The sequence below is a fragment of the Fundulus heteroclitus genome, chromosome 16 (genome assembly GCF_011125445.2).
Source record: "Fundulus heteroclitus isolate FHET01 chromosome 16, MU-UCD_Fhet_4.1, whole genome shotgun sequence".
Classification (NCBI taxonomy): domain Eukaryota; kingdom Metazoa; phylum Chordata; class Actinopteri; order Cyprinodontiformes; family Fundulidae; genus Fundulus; species Fundulus heteroclitus.
Window position 1 is genome coordinate 2,229,599 of NC_046376.1, and position 17,084 is coordinate 2,246,682.

At 45.4% G+C, this 17,084-nt stretch overlaps 1 protein-coding gene across 1 annotated transcript; it reads right to left on the reverse strand.

Moving 5' to 3' along the window:
* Nucleotides 1-4,393: 4,393 nt before the first annotated feature.
* Nucleotides 4,394-15,591, reverse strand: si:dkeyp-113d7.10. Its single transcript, XM_021313493.2, has 5 exons — nucleotides 14,966-15,591; nucleotides 8,522-8,812; nucleotides 8,097-8,438; nucleotides 6,772-6,980; nucleotides 4,394-6,695 (listed from the first exon to the last, which is right to left on the reverse strand). Exons 1-5 carry the CDS (start codon nucleotides 15,342-15,344, stop codon nucleotides 6,456-6,458), a joined length of 1,461 nt encoding a protein of 486 aa, XP_021169168.2. The 5' UTR covers nucleotides 15,345-15,591; the 3' UTR covers nucleotides 4,394-6,455.
* Between the last annotated feature and the right edge of the window lie 1,493 nt (nucleotides 15,592-17,084).

The window sequence follows — 17,084 nt, forward strand, 5'->3', positions numbered from 1 at the left end:
GGTTGCACGCGCCGACCTGCTAATTTGAATTAGTGAATGAATGAGGAGCAGCACGCGCCCCGCTGAGCCGTGGCCGCCGAGGCACGAGGCGATTATCCGACGTCACCACGTCCCACATATGCATTTTTTTGGTGATATAACCATTTCGGATTAGATTGTTTATTTTGATAACTATCGTGAATTTTATTAATTCGATCTATTCATATAAACATTAATAATTATAGTTTCCTGTCATTTCATTTGTTAGTTTTCATTTATATTTTTACTCATTTAAATATTTATTTTCATCTTCAAACCTAATGTTTTGCTTATGTTGTATTAATATTTGAATGTTATATCTTTGACTTTTATTGCACATGACTAACGAACCCTAGTTAGATATCAGGAATGTTTTTAATTGGCTGTCTCCTGGTTGCTTTTATTTTATTTTTGCTGTTTCTTGTCATATTTTATATGTTCCCTGAGTTCTTCAGTCAGCAATTATTTTTGGTTTATTTACTTAATTACCTTTATTTAATTGTCGTTTGCAGTGTTCGTCTCCATTTTGACCTTCCAAAGAATGCTGTACAATACCATGTGATCTGATTTATTGATAGCTTGAAGGAGATTAATGAGTTAACTACAAATTCACAAATAATCTTAAAATGATTAACAGGGGAAAGTCTAAATGTATCCGTTTGAATATTATATTTCAAGCAGATATCTTACTGTTACACATGGAGGATAAACAAGCAGAATAATAACTTTTCTATGGAAAAAGGCTGAAAGTACCAGAGGTTTAGAACCGATCCAGTTCCCTTCAAACATTAAACAGCTGAACGCGTTTTAGGTTTTTAGCATCTGACTTTCAAGCAAAGATTAACATCAGTGGTGGACGCTCCGGCCTGAGAGGCCCTGGACGTGCTCAGCCATCCAAACGAAGGTCTAGCTCATGTTCGTTAACGAGAAACCTGCTTCTGAGAAAGAAATCCATGATTAACAACATATTTACTATTATAGAGGCAGCACGGCGGGATTTCAGAGATTAAGCCTACACGTTAAACACATTTAGCTTCTAAATTGTCGTTTTTAGTTAGTTTTCTTCCACGCAGTCTCTGGGTAAACCCAAACTATGTCAACACTTAAAAACAACCTCGGTGTAACTGGCTCGCAGTGATTGGCTGAAACTGACGGTAAAGGTGCAGAAACCTCCCACACCCCTGGCAAACTGCAGGTAACGGTTGCTAAAGAAGCTAAAGATTAGGGTGATGGCACAGAGGGCTTCCAACCAATCACCAGCAGAGACGTGGCGCGCTCCTCAGCTCTTATAAGCAGGGCTTTGTTGCTGTAAAGCACAGATGGAGAAGTTTAAATAAAACATGTTATTTTACAGTTTTATCTCTGGAGAGAAGAAACATCTTGGTTGGAAGGGAAGAAATTTGAATCTAAACGTGTTGGGGGGTGAATAATTTTAACACCTCAGGTGAATGAAGCAGAAATAAACACATTTAGTCAGATATTTTCAATTATTTTATTTCATTTCAACGTTAAAAATATTCAAGATGTTCAAAAGGAAAAATATTACAGTGGGTCGAAGGTTTTCAGAGATGTTAAACTAAACCCTGATCACAGAAATAAAAGCCACCAGGCTGGGATGTGTGGTTGGGAACATTTATTTAAGTTTTTACATTAAAAGTACCCGGTCTCATGGACTAAAACAGGTCAGAAATATTAGAAACGAAACAAAAACACCCTCACCTTGCCTTCATCATCCTGTCATCAGCTGCAGAGCAGAAACAGAGCATGAATTAAACCAAACTGATGACTGGTCAGCGTTTCTTCTCATGATGAAGGTGGAGGCTCCTCATCACTGGCAGACCTACAGTCCGACTGAAGAAACTTCTGCTTTGATCCGTCAGAATTACAAAAACGCGTTACATTTTATAAAAGTATTGCATCAAATCCAAACAAACACAGAGATGAACTTTCTTTGTGAAACACGGTTCATCGACATCATACAGGAAGTAGAAACAAGACGTCTGAAGTACAAAAACAACGAGGAAATCCATCAGAATATTAACATCAGTCACGTTTGGCTGCATTAATAAAAACAGTTCTGTAATAAAAACAAAAAAATCAAATGAAGGTATTAAATACATCCCTTTCAACCCCACACCTGCATGAAACATGAAGAGGACCGAGAATCAGTCCCTGAGGAACCCCACAGGTTCCCCTACAGGAACCCAGCCGGGTCCGCGGTTCTTCCGTTTGTCCGTTACTGCTCAGCTGACCTTTTTTTGCTTTGGCCCCGCCCACGGCCGGCGGCGCCAACAGTAACATTGTCTTTACTTCAAATTAAAACGACGCAAACGATATTCACACAAAAAGGAAAACAAAAAAAACAAGTGGGAGGAAATCACAGGAGCTCTGAGATATGTACACGTTAACGGCGTCTGGATGCGCATCAGGTGCCGAACCTCCTTTAAAAACGTCGGACGGAGAGACCTGCACCGGCTGGAAATCAGCCCGCTGGCCGACGTTTTTCGGCCAGAAATCACGTGGAAGTCTTTTCTGTATATAATGACGACGTCCGTGATCCTTTTCTGAAAGCTTCGCACAGAAAAATCGGATCGAATCCATGATTTCTTCTCATCAGGACCAAATAAATAATTATTGCTTCATCTTAAAATCGTCACTTCAAATCAAACGATTTATTTACCTCAAAATATTTTGAACTGCTTTGAAATCCACGTTATTACATTTAAGTCAAACATATTAAATGTATTAAATGATTATTTCTATTTTTGATACCAAAATTAGTTTGATTTAAAAAAAAAAACTTTTTTTACTAAAGAAAACATCGGAAGAAGATTCATCCGTTTTAATTTCCACACGGGTGCATTTCTCTCTCATGGCTTTGTAAACATGACAGGAGGAGCAGTGATTGGTTCAAAAAGGTCACATGATCGTGGCTGCCAGCGAACCTCCAGGTAACGCTCACCTGTCCAGGTGAGGAAGCAGAGCCGAGGTTCCAGGTTCTCCCGACACCCGATCAGAGCCCAGCGAAGTGAAGCTGTCTGGTAAAAATGCAACCATCTAATTCAAAAGATTCATTTTAGCTGAAAAATATCCTCATTTCATACATTCAAGTCTATGTTTTTGTGTTGATTTCCTGTCATTTTTAATTATTCTCAACTTTATATATTAGTTTTCCCCCAAATGTATCTATTTTACATTTTGATTTTATCCTAAAATCTATTTTTAATATAATTTTTTTTCCAAAATAGTAAAAATAAGTAGAATTTAAATATTTGATTTCAAATATATATTTTCAAATCAACTTCTATTTTATTCATAAATTATTAAAAATGACATTTAAAATGATCAAAAATGCTCCTTCACATGTGAATTTGCTTATGCTGCCTTTTTCGGCAGTGGATTAACAGATTAAATAGAAATCTGTATATTTGTGAGCACTGATGTCATTCAGATGTAATTTTGACATATTCTGATTTAATTTTCCTTTATACACTCACCGGCCACTTTATTAGGTACACCTTGCTAGTACCGGGTTGGACCCACTTTTGCCTTCAGAGCCGCCTTAATCCTTCGTGGCGTGGAAACGTTCCTCAGAGAGTTTGGTCCATATTGACATGAGAACGTCACCAGATGCTGCAGATTTGTTGTTCCAGCAACCAGCCTGAGATTATTCCTGCTTTATGACGTGATGTGCTATCCTGCTGGAAGCAGCCACCAGAAGATGGTGCATGAAGGGATGGACATGGTCAGCAGCTACGCTCAGGCAGGCTGTGTTTAATTGGTACTAAGGGGCCCAAAGTGGGCCAAGAAAATCATCACACCACCACCAGCAGCCTGAACTGTTGATGCCAGATTCTGAGCCTAACATCCGAATGTGGCAGCAGAAATGGAGACTCATCAGACCAGAAAATGTTGTTCCAATCATCTATTCTCCAGTTTTGGTGAGCCTGTGTGAATTATAGCCTCAGTTTCCTGTTCTTAGCTGAGAGGAGTGGCAGCCGGTGGACCAGCAGTTTCTGAAACAGACCAACAACCATGCCATGTTCAAAGTCACTTAAATCACCTTTCTTTCCCGTTCTGATGCTCGGTGTGAACTGCAGCAGCTCATCTGGACCACGTCTGCATGCCTAAATGCTGCCACGTGATTGGCTGATTGGAAATGTGCGTTAACGAGCAGTTGGACAGGTGTACCTAATAAAGTGGCCGCTGAGTGTTTTTTTATCCATCTGGTCCATTTCTTTTGATAAATCCCTAAAAAAAGCAAATTAATATTTAACTTCTACGTATAAAACTTGTGTTTTTCAGTAAAAGGTGTTTAACGAACAGCTTCAGGCTCCGTGGGAAAATCTGACACGCACCCAAAAACACACCAAACTCCAAGAAAGTCCACATTGATCTAGTCAAACATCAGAACTGTACATCTGAGGTAATCGGGTCTGTTTGGACACAGAAACACTTTTAAAAAATGAGGTATGTGAACACGTGTGGAGGCTGAGTGCAAACGAATCCGTCCGACCCGAGACGTCAGCGAAGCAAAAACCAGAACAGAGACGGGAAAAACGGGCCGACGGCGGAACCAGTTCCCCCAGAAACGGACCTGATCTGCAGAAACGCCACTGAACGAGCAACGGTTCCGGTCCAAACGGGTCCAGAAGCTTCACGGCGAGGCGAGGCGCGACCGCCAAGGATTAAAACAGCGTCGGTGCGTCTAGAGACGGAACCGTGAGACCATCCAGTGGGTCGGCCCGGTAATCTTCCTCTGGACTCCAGAACAGAACCACCGCTGGGCCGTCAGGTAGAACATCTAAGGATCAACATGGAACGCCTGTAGCTGGAAATCATGGCCGTTTAAAAAAATTAATTATTTTTGAAGGATTAAACGGACAAAATGTCAATAATTTTTGCTTAAATCGACATTTTCGTGGAACAGCAAAGACTAAAAACGATAAATCTACAATAAATGTTCGTTTGTCTTCGTTTTGTTGTTTTCACGTGAAAAACTAAATCGTTAATTTAATAACAGAAGTGCTGGTTTTAGAGAGATTTCTTTTCTCATTTTGATTTTTCCATTTTCTCTTTTTAAAGACGACTTTGTTTAATTATTTTATTTTTTATTGCATGCCGAGCCGCGATCACTAAACAGTCTTATTTTCTTTTAAAGTTAAATTTTCAGCACGTTTCTTTATTTATATTTCATTACATTAACAATAAGAGCGTTAAAAACGAGTCTAAGTGCTAAAACATATCTGAGCTTAGCAATAAAAATCTGATTTATGCTTAGATTTGTATTTTTTTACACAATAATCCTCTGACCTGTTGGCGATATTTTATAAACGCTCTATTCAGCTGTGGGGATTAAAACCTTTTAGCCTTTAAATCAAGCGGCTCATTGTTTTTATCTGTATTTCTGACGGATGTTATTTAAATGAAGCGTTTTTCTAACACCTGGGAGCTGAAGGTTGTCAGAAAGACGCGACCAGAATCCCGTCCAGGTCCAGTTTTCTGCCTCGGTCTCAGATTATCGACGGCAGCGTAAATAACGAAACGTCAGAAATGGGATTTCCTGCTTCTGCTGGCAGTAACGAGCTTCCGTACGTCTGGTCCGGGTCGGGTAAACGCGTGTAAACATCAAGAATCTGAAGCAAGATGGCGGCGCGAGGGAGCAGAGGATCAACTATAGACAGAGTCCCCCCCCCCCCCCACAGAACCCCCAGAACCCCAAGGTTCAAACAAAAAGGGCACTTAGAGAATCCAGGTTCTGATCCAATGAGACAAACTAAATGCCATCAGGGGGCAGGAGAGGCGTCTGACATCACTTCCTGTTCAGCTGGAGGACTATTTTACACAAGGAATAGCAGGAAGAGCAGAAGAAGAAGAAGAAGAAGGGTCCGGTTGGTTCCTGGGTCAGATTCTGGTCCGAGTTCAGTTCTGAGTCCTGCGGCCGTGAAACCTTCACCTCAGCTCAGATCTCAGATCAGACCTGCAGGTCGGTCCTCCTCCAGTGGTTCTGGTTCCGGGCGGGAACCTCTCTGGACCTCGCTTTAGTTTGTCACTTTGTCAGAAAAGTGGATAAAAATGGCGGCGGACCGCGAGCCGCGTCCACCGGCAACAGACTTCGGTTCAACAAACGATGAATAGCTGCAGCTCGGTAACTGGTCTCCCTGGGTCTGGACCTCTGGTTCTGGTTCTGGTTCCCTTAACTCGCTCCTTCTGTTTTGCTTCTGAACCCCAGAAACGTTGAAATTCATGAAAAACTGCCTTCTGTTGGTGAAGATCTCGGTTCTTCTGGGTTTCTGTTCAAGCCGATCCAGTTTGCACGTTAGAACCGGAACTCCGCTCTGGTTCTGAGGTAAAACGGGCCTCCCTGATCCCACTTCCTGCTGCCTTTCAGAGTAAAAGCACCGGGGTACCGTGTGCCGGACCCTGGGCTGTCGGTCTCAGGACCGGTTCTCCGGGTGCTGGGTCCGGACGTGGCTGTGGAGCCGCGTGTTGGAGGAGAACCTCTTGCCGCACTCGGAGCAGCGGAGCGGCGAGGCGGCGCCGGCCGGCGGAGACGAGGACGTGTCGGCGCCGCCCGCATCGCCGGCGTGAGTCTGGCGGTGGGCCTTCAGGAGCGACATCCGGCTGAACCTGCGGCCGCACTCCTCGCATTCGGACCACACGCGGCGCCGCTTCGTCTGCCGGACACAAAGGAGCACGGCGTCAGAACCGGAACCGGACAAGAACCCCCGCTGAAGGAACCCGCGGCCTCACCTTCCTCCCCTTGTCTCCCTCCTCCTCGTCCTCCTCGTCCTCCTCCGGCCGGACCCGGTCGGGCGGCTCGCCGTCGTCCCGCTGCTCGCTGCCGCCGTTGGTCGCCATGGCCATCAGCGTCTCCTTGGCCTCGGCGTCGTCGTCGTCGCCCAGCAGCTGAGACGGCAGCGTGAGGAGGCGGTGCAGCATGGAGGCGGAGGAGCGGCAGTCTGAGGGAGGTCAGAGGTCACAGATCAGCCAGGAGGGAAACTGACCAATGAGGACGCTTCCGTCAGACTATCGCCCTCTAGTGGACGGCAGACGTGAAAACTCCTCTTTTAATTATTTAATTTGTTTTATTACGAGACATTTTACTGTTTTATGTGATTAACTTTTTAATTGCTTCGTTGTTTAAATTATTAATTTTATTCATGGAGTCATTTATTAAAAGATAATCTCAATACCTTAACAGAAAAAATATTTTACCAACATTTCACAAAGATTGTCAAGAATTTAACTTGTTTTAATGTTTATCTTTTCTTTCAATTATATTTATTAAAACCTGTCATTTTATTAGTATTTGTATTATTATTATTATTTTAGTATTATTATTATTATTATTATTATTATTATTATTATTATTATTATTATTATTATTATTATTATTATTAGTAGTAGTAGTAGTAGTAGTAGTAGTAGTAGTAGTAGTAGTATTTTAAAGTGCATCCAACCCTTATTTGTTTCTTCCTTTCGGTTTATTGGCACTTTTATTCATTTTATATGAATTTAGTCAGCAGAATATTGAGATTTTCTGAAATATTCAACTTAAATGCTGGTATTTTCGTATTAAATTTATTACTAATCAGTAAATCAGCCATGTCCAAACTTTTTGGCTAATGGGCCAAAACTGTCAAATCAAAAGTGCTCGAGGGCAAAAAAATTAATACAAATACTCATTAAAATATAGTGATTTTTTTTTTAACCTGCTCAACAAAATATGATAATTTAAATAGATATTAGACTGTATTTAGCCAATTTCCAATCTCCATTTCAGTAAAAGTCGTATAGACGTAATTAAAGTCAATATTAAAAGTCTGCTTATTAAAAGACAAATGTTTGTGTCGTACCCGACATTATATTGTAACATTTTAACTTGTTTATAGTAAATTTAAACATTTCCATCTGCACCAGCCATCAGCGCCGGTCGGCCAAATCTTTGTTGGAGGGCCGCACAAAATCAGCGCAGGGCCACAAACGGCCCGCGGGCCACACGTTGGACACCCAGCAGGAAACATTCCTGTCAGTATCTTAAGATTTTCTTACTCAGGTGCGTTTATTTTCCTCACCTGAAGGGCTGAGGGGGGGTCCAGGGACAGGTGAGGCGGCGGCGGCAGCTGTAGTCTGACTGTCGGCAGCATCTTGATCATCAGGAGAAAACACCTCCATGTCCTCCAGAGGAGTCCAGCGGGGGTCCTGCTGGGGGGAGGAGGGGGAGGGCTGCAGGATCACCGAGGAGACGAGGTCTCCATGGCGAGCCCCCCCCTCACTCAGGCTCCGCCCATCGCCGCAGCCGTCGCCGCCTTCGCCTTTCATCGGCCAGACTTCGCTGCACCATTTCTGGCCGAAGACCTTGTCCAGGATGGGAACCCAGTCCTGGGGGGCGGGGCGGTCCGGGGGACGCTCGGGTCCTGGAGGAGGGAGGTGGGGGGGGTTAACAATCAGACCTGGAAAGAACGGGTCGGACCAGAACCAGGAAGCACTGACCACTCACCTTCTGCCGGCGGCGGCGGCGTCTCCTTGGACTCCTCGGCCGGTTCCTCCCGGGTGTCCTCGGACCCGCTGGGTGACACCGAGTCGTTGACGGAGCCCCGCCTCCTCCCTCCTCGCCCCTTCTCTGCCCCCCCGCGCTCGGAGCTCCTCCCCAGCTTCTCCTCCAGCGTCTGCTGCTCCTTCTCCATCTTGGTGATCTCCAGCAGAAGGTCGTCGAACGACGCCTCCACGATCTTGGTGAGCTCGCGCAGAGCGAAGGCGAGGACCTGCTCCATGACGGACTTCAGCTGGTCTGCAGACGCACACAACATCAACGTTTACCCGTGGGCTGGCGATTTCAGCAGAGAACCGGCCAGGTTGGTTCTCAGGGTTCTCCTCTCAGTGAGGAGAACATCCCCAGAGAACCAGGCATGGGACGGTTCCATGACTCACGGTATAACAGAACATGAAAAAGTCACAGTTTTAAAACCACTAAAGATCTCCGGTGGGAGCAACCGCAGTTTTCAGACCTGATCGGACCGATAAACAGGACCAGAATCTGATCCACTGATTCAGCTTCAGGTCCTGGATGGATCATCTCCCTGCCTCCTACAGAGAAGATTCTCCTGGCTGGAGAACTAGAGGCTCAGACCCGTTCAGAAGAAATCAGTCAACTTTTAACAAGCAGGAACATCTTGAGACAGGGGCGGTTCTAGACAGGGGCCAGTGCCCCTCTAGAACTGTTCCTGGCCCCTGTTATGGCCCCTGTACTAAAGACATGATATAAAATTTCTTAGGATGATAAATTCTGACAAAGATACCGTGATTGACTGGTCATTTGGATCAGTTGTATTTTTTACATTTATGATTTTACCCAATAATAAAATAACAAAATAATAAAAAAAATAAATATACAAAAATAACTAATTAAAAAATTAAGTTGTTCCACATTAAGCTCCCGCCGTATTGAGAAAAGATCAGGGGTCTGCAACCTGCAGTTCCAGAGCCGTAATTGGCTCTTTGGCTTACTTAATATATTAAACGACGAAATGTTGACCTGTTTAGTTTTTTCCCCCAGTCTTTTGTTTTGTGCCCCAGTGAAAAAACACTGGCCCCACCCTGCTAAATTTGGTCTAGAACCACCACTGTCTTGAGAGTCAAAAACCATTCAGGAACCGGTTCTGAGTCGGGAATCAGTTCCAAGTTAATCTGAACAGATATTTTAAATAAGCCCTAAAATGTGGCCACTGAAGCAGCAGGAACTCTGGTTTCTATTCAGGGAACCTCCTTTCTCCGCCTGTTTTTGGTCTTTCTTCCGTTTTGGAGGAAAATCACTAAAACATGTTGTGGGATAAACATCCCTGACCCACGACGTCCTGCAGCATCAGCAGGTTCTGCTGCACCGGTTCTCATTTCCCACCTTACCTCAGCATGGCTGAGAAAGCAGCGCAACGCCGGCAGCAGTTCATATAATACTGTATAATATTGTATAATATAATACATATAGCTATGCATGTGGATAATATCATTAAAATTTGGAGTTTTTGTTTTATTTGTGACCTTTTAAAAAAAAACTTGCATACCTTGGCTTCAAGGATAACAGTTAACTGATATTAAACTTGTCTTAATTGTGCAACACGTAAATATTTGCAACACTTGAATATTTAAAAATGAATGTTTTAGTGATTTATTGTCTTTGTGGAACCATCAGAAAATGTTTTGTTATGAAACATCTTTTTATTTCTATTTTAAATATGTTGCATTTTGCACAATAAAAATAGTTTCTATTGTGCAACTTTTTAGTATTTTGTGTCATTTTATAGGCCAAAGTAAACGATACTTTGATTACAGCCTTGACAGAAAGCGTCCCAGCAGTAAAAAAAGCCACAGACGTTTATATAAAAGCCCGGTGTTGGAAAATAATGAATACATTTTAATAATAGTGTGAAAAAAGCTGCGATATAACGCGATAAAACACCCAGAACTGTTCTGACCCATAATTCAGACCAGCTTCCTCTGGGAAGAGGTTCTGGTTCTGATCCAGAGGCTCAGCTCTGCAGCTTTAAATGGATTATTTGATCATTTCATGTCTGACTTCAGGTAACTTTCCAGCAGCATTAAAGGTGAAAGGTGGTGGTTCTGGGTCATCAGAACCAGAACCACCAGGTTTACGGACAGAACCACATCCCCTAAACGTTCCTCTGCAGCAAACAGATTTATAGGTCAGCGTGTCATTTTCCTGCCTCACTGCATCACACTGTTTGCTGGCTTCAAGCCCCGCCCCCCTGCACCTACGGAGGCACGGGATTGGCTGAGGGCGGTCCTCAGACCCCCTGCGGCGGCGGCCATGACGCTGGCCTGGTTTTCCACGGATCAGCAGGAAGCGTCGCTGTGGTGGAGCAGACATGTCTGGGTTCCTTCTGTCTTCTCGCTGTTGGTCCTCAGTCTGGAACCTTCACGCTTCCTGGTCTTCTAGCAACAGGAAAGCGGCTAAACGTGGACGAGGAGGTTCTGTTAGATCCACCACAGCTGCAGGTCCAGGCAGCGTTCCTCCATCGTTCCAGACACGAGTTTTTACTCCTTAAAACTCAAAGATCTGAGGCCCGTTCCTCAGATTAAAACTCGGTTCTTTTAGCTTTCTGAAGGTTTCTTTTAGGCTCCTTTAGGTTTTGCTATCAGGCTCAGAGCCTTTCTCCTTTCTACTTGGTTTCCTTCTCCAGCTGAATGCTCAGAGGCTGAGGAGGTCCGCGTACCGAAGCAAGAACCTGTTCAGAATGTGATCCGGAGCTCAAGCCACACCGGCTGATCCTGGATCTGCATGGCGGGTCTGATCAGAATCAGAGACCAACAGATGATTCATCGTATGGCTTAAAAATAACGTTTTTATTTTACCAAATCCCATTAATCGCTTTTCTTCCCTTTTGGTTCATAAAAACTTTTATTTCAATAATCTCATCTAGGAGAACTTATTCTGAGCTTTAAAACGTGCTTATAAAACAAGATGGCGGCCATGTCATAGTAAATAATAAAAAATAAACAAAATGTTTGCTGCTAGTTGATTAACACATTAACAGGTTTCACTTCATTTGTTTAACTTCACACCAACTTAAAAATAACTAAATGAATAAATTAAAGTGCTGGACTATTTTGACAATATGTTTTCCTAAAGATATATTTATCATCGCTGCTTTTACCAAAACAATTTCCTCTTTCAGGTAAAGTGCAAAGTTTCATGGATCGGCAAACAAGAAAATCTCCATTTTCCAAAATTAAATCTTCAGGAGTTGCAAAATCAAATTAATCTAAAAAAAAAAAAAAATCTATTTAATCGCCCAGCCCACGACACATATGGCTCACAGGACTCAAAACACCCGGGTCTCTGGCTCGCTTTGCACCCTTGTGAAGTCGTAAAGAACTGATTCCAGATGGGACCTTTCAGGGCAGCACACGCCTGTGTTTTTCTTAGCATCAGTATTAAGTTTAGCATTTCTGGACCGGGTCACCCAGCGCCGCAGGCGACCAGGAACTATGACTGAAAACTGTGACGACAAAGTTGACTGTGACTAACGGCCATTTTGACCACAAGCCCCGCCCTCCTCCATGATGCCTGAAGATCATCCACTATTAGCAACTAACAGGGCTGGTATAGAATAAAATCATATTGATCAACATCGATAATTATCAATAACTTTAAAACTGGCTGTTTTATGCTGTTGCTTCATGACGTATTTTTAGACACAAAACTCACAAACACTGAAATCAAACTCAACCCTTTATTCAACCAACTTTTTACCAAAACTACAAGTTTTTAAAAAATTAAAAAGAATGTGTACTCTCTGATCTCTTTGAAGGGGGAGGAGCTTGGTTCCTGAGTCTGCGTTGTGATTGGCTGAGAGGATGTAATATTAACCTACATGTTAGAATACATTAAGAAGGAAAACTGTCTTCTATTGAACTTTTATTGACCTTTTTTTTTCAATAGACAACATGTATATCTATTGATATATATTGTTATTGAATTATCGTCCTGCCCTACCATCTAACATAGAAAGTACTCCTGGGTCAATGTGAGCTTCTGTGCTTTCTGTGTCTCTGCTCTGTCTTCTCTAACATAGAAAGTACTCCTGGGTCAATGTGAGCTTCTGAGCTTTCTGTGTCTCTGCTCTGTCTTCTCTAACATAGAAAGTACTCCTGGGTCAATGTGAGCTTCTGTGCTTTCTGTGTCTCTGCTCTGTCTTCTCTAACATAGAAAGTACTCCTGGGTCAATGTGAGCTTCTGAGCTTTCTGTGTCTCTGCTCTGTCTTCTCTAAGCCCCAGTGGGTGGAGGCAGATGAGCGTTCACACTGAGCCTGGTTCTGGTTCTGCTGGAGGTTCTCCTCCCTGTTAAAGGGGACTTTTCCTCTCCACTGTCGCTTCATGCACGCTCAGTATGAGGGATTGCTGCAAAGCCATCAACAATGCAGACGACTGTCCACTGTGGCTCTACGCTCTTTCAGGAGGAGTGAATGCTGCTTGGAGAGACTTGATGCAACCTGCTGGGTTTCCTTAGAGAGGAAACTTTCTCACCAACCTGGAGGATCTGATGGAAGCTGACTTTGGAAAGAACCTTGAGATGATGTGTGTTGGGAATTGGTGCTATATAAATAAAATGTAATCATTTTTTATTAATCGTGGTTTTAACACTGTCCAAATTAACCGATTAGTGCCATTTCTCTAACCCGAGCGGTTCTGACGGTCAGGAACCTGGACTCTCTGCTTGGGAGGAAACGGACCCGTGAAGGACGGCGGAGAACCTGCAGGTCTAAAGGAAATCGTCCTGACTCTGAGTCTTTTCTTTCTAAGCTGCGGGGGAACCGTTCACAGCTGAAGGTCCAGTCAGGACTTTGTACCGCAGACGCGTCTGGCACCAATTACATCAGCACACGGTCCAATTAAACGCAGGTAATTAAGAACGGCAAGGATCCAGTCACAGATGTGCCGTTTGCTGCACAGCTGATCCAGGATCAGATTTCTCCCGTTCAGCCGTTAATCCGCCGCTGCTTAGAGCAACAACACAGAAGCAAACCTGGAGCACTGAAACAGAACCGGGTCAGAAGCAGTTCCTGCAGGACCCGACCCGGCTGGATGAAAACGGGCTCCGCATCGCTCGGGGGGAGGATCATGATGACAGAAAACGTGGCGACACATGATGGAGAGACAAGAACCTTTCCTTTCCTCCAATCAGACGGCAGAACCAGAATCTCAGATCTGAGGTTCAGAGCGGCGAGGTTTGCTGGTTCTGCTCAGACATCTGGCAGCGGTATTTATTGTTCTCCATAAAACTGGTTCCAGCTCTTTTCCAGAACCGGTTCTCCGGAACAAACAGCAGCTGACCCGAGCAGCAGGAGGCTAAAGCACAAATGCACAATAGATCTTTAATTTTGTTTCTGAAACATTAAAAGCTGATAAAAAAAACTGGACCAGTCGTTTGAAGCAGCGAATAAAGTTATTTAGTAAAGCGATGAAATCAACTCATCTGCGGTGTAAAAAATAAAAAATAAAACAGCTTTTTTAATTGTTGAGAGGCTGAGAGGACGTTAAAGGGCCAGGAGCACGGCCCTGAGGGACACCGTGTTCTGCAGGAGGTTCCCTGTCCGACCGAAGAACGTTTTGGATCTACTAAACCCGAACCCAGAACCTGTTAAATGGTTTAAACTGATAATAAATAAAACAGCAAACTCTCCGTTCAGCAAAGCCGACCGGTTCCTTTCCTGCATGGAAGGTTCTCCAGCGTGGCGGATGTGGAGCTGCCGCCTTTATGGAGACCAGGGGATGAATTTGAACCTCCTGCTGGGGTCCGGCCCATAAACATCTAGCCTGTGGAGGTCCGCCCCCCCCAGCAGATAAACCTGGGTGTCCTTCACCCCCCGGGGGTCTGACTGGTCATGGTAACACCAGCTTCTCCTTCAGAGGTCAGACCTCCTCCGGGGAACCGTCCCTCCATCCTGTCCTGAACTTCCTGGGTCTCCTTCTTCTCCTGCAGGCCCGTCCCGGACTCTCCTAACCCCCCCCCCCCCCCCCCCCCAGCAGCCTCTTTGTCCCAGCGCCCCCCTGTCACCCGGCCTGCGGCTCTTGTTTATGACCTACACGCCGGGTGAAGGAGGCCCTGTTTATTTTTAACCTGCCAGGCTCTTTGTTGGTGACCCGACCCGCTTCCCTCCAGAACCGGTTCTGTCGCAGGTTCTCTCAAACTAGGCCACCTCCTCCCTGTAAGCAGCTTTACGCGCGGCGGCTGCGCGCTCCCCGCCGCCCGCCCTCTCCCGCTGCTGCGCCCGGTCCGGGGCGCCAGGACAGGCCGGGGATCCTGGTCCCACCCCCCGCAGGCCTCCGCGCGTCTGCAGCCTGTTTACAGCGCTGAGCCGCTTACGCAACGCCTCCCCGGGATCCCCCGCGGCTCTCGCTGTGTTTGCGCGTCCCGCGGCTCACCTACGACCCGTCCTCTCTGCTCCAGGCGCCGCGGGTCCACCGACGTCACGGGCTCGCCGCCTCGCGCTCCGGCGCCGCGTGGCTCGGGCTTTGTCCTGCCGCCGTCGCCGCGCTCGTCGCCCGCCTTGCTGCTCCTACCGACGGCCGCGGAGCCTCCGTCCTCCGGGGAGGTGGAGCCCCGGCCCTCCCGGCCCTCCCGGGTCTGCAGCTGCGTGCGGAGCCGGCGGTTTTCCTGCTCCTTGGCGGCCGTCTCCAGCAGCAGCGCGTTCAGGCTGGAGCCCACCGACTTGCTGATTTCCTGGACGGCGAGCTGAACGACCTGCTCCAGCACGGACTCCAGCTGGCCCTGGAAAAACGAAATGTACACGGCCCCGTTCATGATCTCGGCCCCTGCGCTTGGAGGCCTCTCTCATGCTTCTCTTGCCCGCTCCCCGCGCCCACACCCTGACCGCACGCTGGGGGAAATCTCGCCCGGGTCGCGGTGCTCCTCCGGCGGCTGCGCGCTCCACGTCGCTCGCTGCTACTGCTGCTCCGCATGTTTTCCGACGGAGGCCGAAAATAGCCGAGTAGAGGCGCAGCGGCATTTTCCCGCCCACATGTGGCTGCCTTGGCCGTGACGCCATTTTGGCTTTCAGAGAATAACAGCAGTATAATTCCCAAATGTCAGACTTCCTCTCTGGTTTTTACCTGGAAAACTCCCGGGAAATGTTCTCTTTTAGGCGCGCGCAGCGGCATAAAACGCGTTTAATTCAAAGACAACCTGAGATGCGTCAGATCTCCTGGTTTTAGACCATCAACCAGCAGACAGGCCTAAATCGGAGGCAACCGGACTTTCGCTAGGTTCTTTCAGGAAAAACAGAGCGAAAGTCCGGCTGCTGTTGTGGTGACCCGGATAACCGAGACATTAACTGCCAGTATTGCTCCTAAAATCAGAATATGGTGGAAAAGCTCAATGTTTTTGTCCCTAATTTCAGAAAGATAAACTCATGTAGATTCATTAATCTTTGAGTGAAACATTCCAACCCTTTATTTCTTGTACTTTTGCTATTTATGTCTAATGAAAACCCAAAGTTCAGTGTCTCAGAACATTGGGAAACAAATACTCATAGAAAGTTGTCTGGAAGGAAGAAATGCGGCGAGGATCCGACACGTGGGCGACCCGTCTTAGCCGTGCTGAGGAGAAACAGAACCAGACTGCTGCTCAGTGGTCCAAAGTCCCCTCTTCAGAAGTAAATTCTCCATTTGATCTGAAAACCAAGGTCCCAGAGTCTGGAGGCGGAGAGGAGAGGTCCAGAGTGAAGTTTCCACCGTCAGTGATGGTTTGGGTTTCATGTCATCTGCTGGTTCTGGTCAGCCGTCTACCAGGACGTTCTAGGGCGCTTCATGGAGATGCTGGTGTCATTTTCCAGTACCGGCCCACAAACGGTACCCAAAGTTGGTCCAATGATGATGTCACTCACTGGGCTTGATCGGCCAGCAAACGGGCCTGACCAGAACTCCATGGAGAATCTGTGGCGTATTGACCAGAGCTCAGCGACCTTTGGGCCCGCAGAACCACTTCTGCCCTCGGCCCAACAAAACAAACTTGGTTTAAAGCCACAAAAGTTACACATCTCTTTGAAGAGCTTGTTTGCATAGTATTATATTATATATCCATAGCCCTGATATATATATATATATATATATATATATATATATATATATATATATATTATAGAAAATTTGTTAACTTTAAATAAACTTAAAGAGCAACAGTTTTATTTATTTAACCAACAGTGAAAAAGCAAGTCGTTTGCAAACTATTGACAAAAAGATGCTTCATTTATCTACTGTAAAATATTCTACACACCATTAGTTTCTTTCTTTCTGGAAATGTTACGCATATATTGCAGAACTAAATGCATCCTAAAGCTAGCAATTTTAAATTACCTTACATTTAGAAACATTGACCAATTTATCTCCCCCCGCATTTTTGCTTTCTGAACACGGGAGCAGAACCACAGGCTGGTCCCTCCATGCCACGCCCCACTGATGCAGACGGAGCCCAGACTCGGTAACGAGACCCGAGGAATGAACAGAACTTTCAGAACCCTGAGATTTCTGTTAAAATGAACTTTTC